General features: G+C 38.8%; 1 protein-coding gene across 1 annotated transcript; it reads left to right on the top strand.

Moving 5' to 3' along the window:
• Nucleotides 1-625: 625 nt before the first annotated feature.
• Nucleotides 626-1,662, top strand: SdhCL (Succinate dehydrogenase, subunit C-like). Its single transcript, XM_017069508.4, has 2 exons — nt 626-747; nt 801-1,662. The coding sequence occupies exons 1-2, from the start codon at nt 737-739 to the stop codon at nt 1,561-1,563; spliced, it is 774 nt and encodes a 257-aa protein (XP_016924997.3). The 5' UTR covers nt 626-736; the 3' UTR covers nt 1,564-1,662.
• The last annotated feature ends 7,403 nt before the right edge of the window (nt 1,663-9,065 follow it).

Genomic DNA, 9,065 nt, shown 5'->3' with positions numbered 1-9,065 from the left:
TGAGCGTGAAGTTTTCCGAGCTTTTCCCAGCTCACAAAGAAGGAAATGTGTCAAGCCAGCAAAAGGAAAACCGCAGCCACGCAAAACTCAAATGAATTTTATTAAATTGAAATGATTTTGAGAGTGTGTATAGATGTTTCTTTAGGGTTTCTTTGTTGTGTGCGACGTATTTATTTAGGCAAATGATTGCAAAGAGCTGCAAATGAAATTTCAGCGGTTGAAGGAATGCTTTTAGGGCGGAAAGCCCCAACTTCAATTGGCAATGATTGAAGCTACTGGGTAAAAGGAAAATATCGAGCGGTAAATTAATGTCGGTAGGAAGGTAAATCCAAAGAAATCTAATAAAGCCGCCTGGCCATCGTCAAATCGAATTTTAGCTCATCCAATCGTCGCATGAATTTATGGCATATGCACAGGATATTTATGAGGTCCTCAGGTCCTTGGCCAAATAATCAAATTACAGCGTCAATCGAATTTCCATCAGTCCATCTGAATTGAAAAAATGTATTAATCTCTGCATATGTGAAAAGAGAAGGAAAAACAAACTGTGGTGATATTTTCTTGATATATTTTGTTCTTTTTGCACACCTAAGTAACTCTTTCCTTTAAATAAATACCTCCCTTTAAGATTTCAATGTCACAAATTTACTTTTCGAAATATTTGATAAGAACTGGTGACAGTTTGTTGACATAAACTCTGTTTTTTACGGAATAAGACTGTAAATTTGTATTTAAAATGTACGCTTGGTGAGTAAGCGTATTATAATCTTTAAAGTCTTTTCTTATAAGTGTACTCTTAGTCGGCTAACGGCACGAAATCTAAATGGAAGCAGTCTGATCCTGAGGCAGCTGCTCAGCCATAAACCGCTGAACTCGGCTCGCCTGCTGGCTAGCAAAGGATCGAAGGATGTTATGGCTAGTGGACCCACTACAATTGGTCCTGGTGGTAATATCCTGGTACCGCCAGTCACCCTAAAAGTGACACCCTTTCGCCCACCCCCCGATTTGCCCTATGATGATCGCAATATGTTGATGGGACGCGCGTTGTCGCCCCACTTGTCCATCTACAAGATCCAACTGACTTCGACCTTGTCGGCATTCTTGCGTATTAGCGGCTTTGTCCTGGCGGTTTTCGTTTGGTTCCTGGGCATCGGAGGACTCGTCCTGCAAGGAGATATGGAGGGATTTGTGAAAAAGGTCGAGAAATGCGACTGTCACGGCCTTGTGACGATGACCAAGGTGATGGTGGTGATGCCATTTGCCTACCATTTGGTTGCCGGCACCCGGCATATGATCTGGTACTTGAACAAATTTCTCACGATCCCAGAAATCTATGCCACCGGCTATGTGGCTGTGGCTCTGTCCATTGCCCTGGCTGCTGGTTTACTAGCCGTGAATGTCGGCGAAAAGCCCAAGGAGGAGGTTGTGGATCTCAGCAAGCCATTAAAAAAGGGGCAAAAGGCCCCTCCGAAAAAGGACGAGAAGAAGGATGCCAAGAAAGATGCAAAGGACCCTAAAAAAGATGCCAAGGGCAAAAAGAAGGAAGACGAGGGCAAGAAATGATAATGCGGGAATCTATTTTTATAACAAAATAACGAATTCTCATTGATGTTACTCTGAAGAACAGCAGATCTATAAAGAAGCGAAATTGCAATGTTTATTAAATGTGATTTCTAAATTGAAATGTATTAAATCTTTAAAAGAAACTATTCAGAAAATACTGTTGGTTAGTTTACTTTTACTTAACAAGACTACACTTTCAAGTTCAACAACGCCACAATATCATTCTGCACTCAAATTTCACTCAAAAGTAGGCAACAGCAATCAAGTGCAGTATTAAGAAATTAACCCAGGCAGAAAGTTGCTTCGGCCACGCCAACTTCAAGTCAAAGATGGTAATTAGAGTCTATGGAAAACTTGGCCAGGCCTCAAAGAAAATATGAATATGTGTTGAGGTGTATGTCTATATATGCATATGCAATCTAACAGATTTTTACACCTAAAAGAATATTGTTATAAATGTTTCAAAGTATTTGATTTTAATATTTTTTTTAAATCGCGGTTTATTTAGTATAATTCAAAACAATTTCTTATAAAACATAATTACTCAAGTCCTATGATTAATTGAATATAAACATGATAAGATGTATATCTTTTAAGATCAGTTATAGACCTTTTCCTGGTTGAACATTTGTAAGGTATTTTTTGGGAACGCTTATAATTGCCTAGATTTTTCATTCTATTTTTTGGATGCAGCTAGGTCTAAGGTATTTTTTAGAATTTTGTTATTTCCTCAGATTTTTCATTGCATTCTTCCGGTGCAGTTAGCCCTCGGGTGGGGACACGCCCATAGGCATTTTTCCACTCCACTTGACGGTGGTCGTACTATGTGCGTGCAACAATTGTGCGGCCTGTGCAACTTGGCCAACTTTGGGGCCAAACTGCACGCAATGCAGCCACAGCCAGTTGAATGAGTTCAAGGCTTTTTTGGGGTTTTCCCCTTTAATTATGAACCACTCAACGCCAGTCAAGTGTGGTTGTTGCCATTATTTTTACTCTGGCTCCTGCCTTTCTCCGGCTACTTTCCCCGCATTTGGCCCCAAGTTCAAATGGGTGAAAGTTTTAGTTGTGTTTCTGTATTTGTTTTTTTTTCTTTTAGGTTTTGTTTTGTTTTTTGCTGCCCCTCTTCAACTTGCTAGCCTTCCGTTTTTGTTTCATTTGCGGTGAGGGACAGAGGGATTTTCGAAATGCGCCACACGATAGAAACGGCTGCTTGGGTCCGGCTGGGAAATCTATGCTAGACAGGCCTCATTATGCTGCTAATGGTTTGGCTCAAACTTTTACAGGTAATTATCGACACTTTGCAGGGCATTTGCTGCTTGATCGTTGTTCGTTGTTCTTGTTGCCACCGAGGTTTCCATTTGCCGCTGCAGTTGAAAAGTTAAGCACCGCATTTTGGGGGCGGGGTCCTCCTCATCCACACCATTTTGCGAAAGATAGGGAACGAGTGCTTCAGCTTTTTCCGACTTGACTTTTCGGGTAATTAAGTGTGTGGCTAAAATATGCTTTAAACGTTGATAACATGGCGTATGCTTGATGTTGTGTCTGCAGGGAGGTGGCCACTTGAACTCGCTCAACTGCAAAATGAGTTATGAAAAGTTTAGTTTTCGTAAAAGTTTTTGTTCCCAAAGGCCATGATTATTGTGAGTTTTTTAAAAGACTGGTTACGAGTAATTTGTTATTTTAATTCAAATTAAATCGTATTACACTCTTAGCTAAAAGAAAGGGAAGGAAGGTTTTCAAATCGTTGCATTAAAGAAAATGTATTTTTTTTCTCTTCCCAAATTTGCTTAATCACTATCTCCTCACAAAAATTTTAATTAACTACAGATTCATTGAGATTCTTCATTACTTTCTTTATTACCTTTATTAAGAGCTTGAATAAATTTTAATTTCTCCTTCGAAATGCGTTAATGAAATCTCGCGAAACCCCCTCCCTTATCGGTATCAAAATACCTTCGTCTATGAGTCCACTAAATTTTTATGCGTGTCGCCAAAGTGCTGAGCAAATACCCAGGCAGCGATTTTAATTGAAAAATATTTACCCACACTAAGCTTCCCAGCGTGCTTGACATTTTGACGCGGAACTCAATGACCCCACCGCCGTCTATTAGGTATTTCAATGACATTGCACTGAGAAAAATATTTGTAAATAAATTAAAAAACGAAAGAAAAGTAAGTATTTAAAAATGAAAGAAAACTAAGCACTTTAAATATTATATAATTTATTAAATATGTTAGGAACACTGAAATCATTATATTTTAAGGGTTTTTAGTTAAAAATTAAGTTCTATATATATATCCTATTGTAAAACTGTCTTTAATTAGTGCTTCGTCGGTTGCCTACTTTTTGCTGCTGTGTAAAGTTCAATTAATATGCGAATGAAATCCGCTTAAACAAAAGGCGAGGCAGGAGTGAAATCGGGAGGAAAACGATGCCAATCAAGGACCTCCCATTCCAATTCGCAAACCCGAGTGATTTGCGACATTTTGTCATTTTCGCTGATGCAAAGCCGACACTCGAAATCGAAGGAGCTGGGGGGAACGGGACGAAGAACGTTCAAGTACACTAATTAAGATCAAACGTTTCGGGGGTCCAAATGAGATTCCATCGCCGAGGCGAAGGGGCCAAAAACTACCCTCCATTTTGGCGGCCATTGTTGTATGTATATTCATATTAAAATCACATAATGAAGTGTCAGCGAAAACCAAGACGTCGCCATCGCCGTCGCCCCCTTCAATCAAAGATTAACGTCAAAAGTTGGGATGCGAGTGTTCAATCAAAACTCTGGAGTGTCAGTCGACCTCCATCCATTGTGTTAGCTGTTTGTAATTTATTTGGCCGCAGGCGGCCATCAAAAGGTAAGAAGTGTCCTTAAGTGGTTGCCAAGCCAAGACTCGACTCATTTCGGCTCATCTGATGGCTTAGACAGGACTTTTCCGCCCTCAAAGCAGGTCCAGGTCGCACCGGTAATTAATGAAAAGTGGGACAGTTGGGGGTAACTAATTAAAGATCCTTAATAAAGTTAATGGATTCCGCAAAGACAGCGGCCAAGGGTCCAATGAGCTGTGAGCTCTTTTCCCTATTTATAGCCTTGCTTATTTTTCTACTTCTTTGTTAATGTTTTTTTGGTCCTTTGCTTTCCTTTTTTAATTTTCTTCATAATTTTGCATTTGTCGCAAATGAGGTGTAGCGCAATGTGACGCATTTAATGCCCTCATCAAGGATATTTGAATCATGGTGGGCAAACTTATAGGGATGAGAAAATATATCACAAACATTAAAATAAATTGAGGAAGAGGTCACTTTCAAATCCAAAAGAAAGCAAAGAAATTAGATATTATTGATTAATTGATGTTCGATTTCTTTCTCCCATGATTTTAAATCACTAACCAAAAAGGGAGTCCTTTTTTCTGTGCAAGATTATTTCACATTTCCAGCCAAAGATAACTTTTGGCGTAATATTAAATATTTAAAGGAAAATTGTTGTTAGCCCTTTGAAAAATTCATGGCACACAAAAGCAGCAGTAGAAACAAGAACCGAAATGTTGACTATTTGCATCGCCAAAATTTCAACGTTATTTTTCCAAAGCTTTGTATACAGTGTCTACGATATATGAAAAATTATATTTTGTTTGACATTGCTGCTTCATTTTACATTTTTACTTCTACTACTTTTCGCAACTCAAGCGATTATGACACATTCAGTCAGAAGTCAGGGGAAAAATAGTGAAATTGGTTATGGAAAACTTCTAGAAAAATATAAGTACAGTAGGCGGTCGAAAAAAAGATTTTAAAATATACAAATATTTAAATATTATATAATTTAAAGTAAGTTCACAAGGCTCCAAAGAAAATACCTTTGGCCTTATTTAATAAACCATATTTTATAATAAAGCCATATTTTAATACTGAGTAAGTATTTTATTTTAATTTTATGTTGATCAGTTCTGCCTTGCCTGAAATGTTCTGTATGTATGTAATTTCTGGCCAAATGGGGGTTGAGCTCAAAAATGTAAACGTACATAAATATATGAAAAGTTAATTTGAAAAAATCTCTTTTGACAGCGAGTAGCGAACAGCAAGGATGCCAAGGATGCGAGGTGTTGTTACAGCTCCTCGGTTCTATTTGCTGCCCCTGCTGCTTTTGCTGCTTTTGCTTTTGCTCCCGAGTCGCAAGTCAGTCACTTGCAGGATGCTTTCGTCCTGCAGCCATACACCAATATAAGCACACACACAAAACAGCAACACACGCACACTCGCGCCACCGTAAACGATGAAAAATGGGTAAAACTGGAAATATACGCGATATTCTCTAGCGCTTTCTCTCGCTTTCTCTTGAGGGAAGGTAGTAGGTAGAAGGTATGTCCTGCTGTTCCTGTTCCCGCTGTTTATATAGCCTGGTCTACGTGTATAAATAACGGTAACATTTTAAATCAGTCGAGTGACTGCAGGAAAACGCCAAAAACGAAAAGCTCAAACTGGTGCCAACATCTGACAAGCGGCCCTAGAAGCCAGCAGCCAACCAATCTTGGCTTCCCCAGGATCCCCAGGATACACCAGGATGTCCAGGAACCAGGAACCATTTCCTATTCAGCTCTTTCGCTGACATTGATGTGCATGTGTTGTGTATGTGCGTAACCGCAAAAATTTCATCCTTCATACATTTCCGAGTATGTGTGAGCTGGACTTGTCCTTTTCCCCTTTCACGTTCACGACCATGTCCATTTCGTGTCCCTCTCTGTCTCTCTCTCTCGCTATCTCTGTCTCTCTCTGGGATCCTTCAGCTCTGACACTCTTTTCACTTTTTTTTCCCGTGCTGCTTCATATTTTCTGCAAAATTTATGTAATTTTAACCCATTTTTTCGCACCCTGCCATGCTGCTGCTGCTGCTGTTATTAAATCTTGTCGCAGTTGTAATTGGTTTTTTAAATTTTAATTAAAAGCCAGAATAAACGATAAGTTTGGACGGAGTGCTTGCTCGGGGTTTTGTTCTTATACACATGTGTGATTTATGACAGTCAGGGATTAAGCGATGTCTGTATTTTGAAATAAATAATAAAGCAGTCGAGAGTCTAGGGTTAAAAATTCCTTAAGCTAGCAAGGGGTTGTCTAAATGGGATACATTTTTAATATTATACTCCAATATATTATATTACATTTTTTTTTTAAATATTGAACTGAACAGCTTAAAAGTTGTAGGGTAAAAAAGTGTGGTATATTAATTTGAGTTATGATTATAGTTGTAAATTACACTTAATAATCATGTACGAAAAGGTAAAGCTTTTTAAAATGAATAAGTTATACCTTTGCCTTGCAATAACTAAATAATAAACTAAATCTCCAGCTGTGCCGTGATTTTTAGGCGGAAGCATTCCAGTGATTGTTTTTCCTTAGCCATTTCATTGATTTTGGCTGCAATGATTGCCAACTTTGTCATTGCCAATTGAACTACTGCAGACATAAATCAGACTGCCACAGGCTGCTGCAGTATTTGCAGCTGCCGCCGGGGAAACCACAGAATGTCAGCCTTAAAAATGATCCGCTGCAGCTGCGACTTCCGTTGGCCATTAAGGTGGCCGTCGTGTCCGGGCTGTATAATTGTATTAAAGGTAGAAAAATTACAGGTAGTTAAGCCGGGACACGATTGCTGCTGCCCCTCATCCTCGTCCTTCTTCTCAGCCACCTTTCTCTTTCCCGGTGCAACTCCTGTCTAATTGAATTTTTCTGCGCAACGCTCATTTATTAATCCGATTTCAATCGGCACAGAAATCCCCAAAACACCCAGCTGGGGGACATTGCAGTCGCCTCACCGAATTAATGGCATTCATTAGCCGCATTTAGATAGCCATCGAAACGAAATTGAAACTGAAAACGAAAGCTGAGCTAAGAAACACGCAATAAAACTGCAGTTGGATGGTATTTTTTCAGCTTTTCTTGGTTTGCTGTTTATGAGGTATTTATTAAGTTGGTATGGGGTTAATATCAGCCTTAAAAGGGGAATTTTAAACAATACTTGAGGATTAATAAGTAATTTTAATTTATAAATTTTTTTAAGATAATATTTTGTCTTACCTTTTCTAGCTAATTTCTTTGCTTGATTGGTTACGATTCAAGTTCTTGAATCTTGAATATTCAATAAAATTACGATTGGATTGCAGTTTATGTGATATTTATTTAGTTGGTATGGGGTTAATATCATTTTTTAATGGGGGATGTGAATCAATGGAATTCTTATAGGATTTCATTCCCTATCAACATATTTGGGCTAATTTATTTCCCTGATTGAGTAGGAATTAAGTTATTTCAGTGGATATCTAGTAAAATTACGATTGGAGGTGTTTACTAAGCTCGTATTGGGCTTATAAAAATGTAAGTTCTTGGATGTGCAATAAAGAGTGTTTTATAATTCTTGAATTTTGTTTAAAAAACTCTCTAGCTATAAAATAAAATTGGTGTCACCTTTTTAAGGCTAATTTCCTTGCCTGATTGAATAGGATTCCAGCTCTTTCAGTGGATTTCCAATTAAATTGGGTCAAACAGCACCGCATTTTCCCGACTATCACTCTAGTGCTCCTCGTTCTTTCCTTATTTGGACGCCTTTTAATTAGCATGTTTATTTGACTTTGCTGGCAAGCGGAAAGTTTTCTAGGGGACTAAAGGCTGAGCCTTCGTCCCGGGCACACGTGCCGTATGTGTAATGTGAGTTTTGGGCCATGTTCGTCTGTGTGAGTGTGTGTGTGTGTGTGGGTGGAGCAGCTGCTTGTGCGTCGAGTGTTGATTAAACAAATTGCAAATGAGTTTCGGATTTTTTTTCGGGTGATGTTGTAGTTTCCGTTTTTGTTCTGGGTAAATGTAAATAAACAAAGAATTGGGTAAGACATGCACTTGAATAAACTCTTATAAAACTAAACAAACAGAATGGAGCGAGGCAAACTGTAGTTAAATGCACAAATAAACGGCACATGTACTTCGCTCTGTGTGTGTGTTAGTGTGCAAATGACAGTGAGTTATTTAAGAAATGCAATTTCAATTAAATATGCAAAATACTCAAAAGTCTAATTTAGACAATTCTCAATGCCGTCCGGGGAAAGCGAAGAAGAAGAAGAAGGACGGCAGCAACAATGCGCAGATACTTAAATATTTATATAACCAAAGGGGGGTGAAAGGGGGGGAGGGGGCGTGGCAAAGAGAAAGCGGGGCGAAGCTGCAGCAACAAAAGTTTGTAATCAACAATTTGCATATTTGCTTTGGCAATGGCAAAAACTCTCTCTTCCAAGCCTCTCTCCTGCACCTTGCGCGCATTTCCCATTGTTCCTCCTCTCGCAGAATCCCCACTTGTAATACCCAGTAAACGTAGCACCCATGGGTATATTATATTCATTACAAACAATTTAATTGGAAGGTATCTTTTGAATAAAACCCCAAACTAATAGCCACTTTACGCACACCTACCTTAATTGTATTGCTAAGTGTTGCCCCAAAAAGTATGCTAAGTTTTTCG

Source organism: Drosophila suzukii, chromosome 3 (genome assembly GCF_043229965.1).
Source record: "Drosophila suzukii chromosome 3, CBGP_Dsuzu_IsoJpt1.0, whole genome shotgun sequence".
Classification (NCBI taxonomy): Eukaryota; Metazoa; Arthropoda; class Insecta; order Diptera; family Drosophilidae; genus Drosophila; species Drosophila suzukii.
This window is presented reverse-complemented; position numbering and strand designations above follow the sequence as displayed.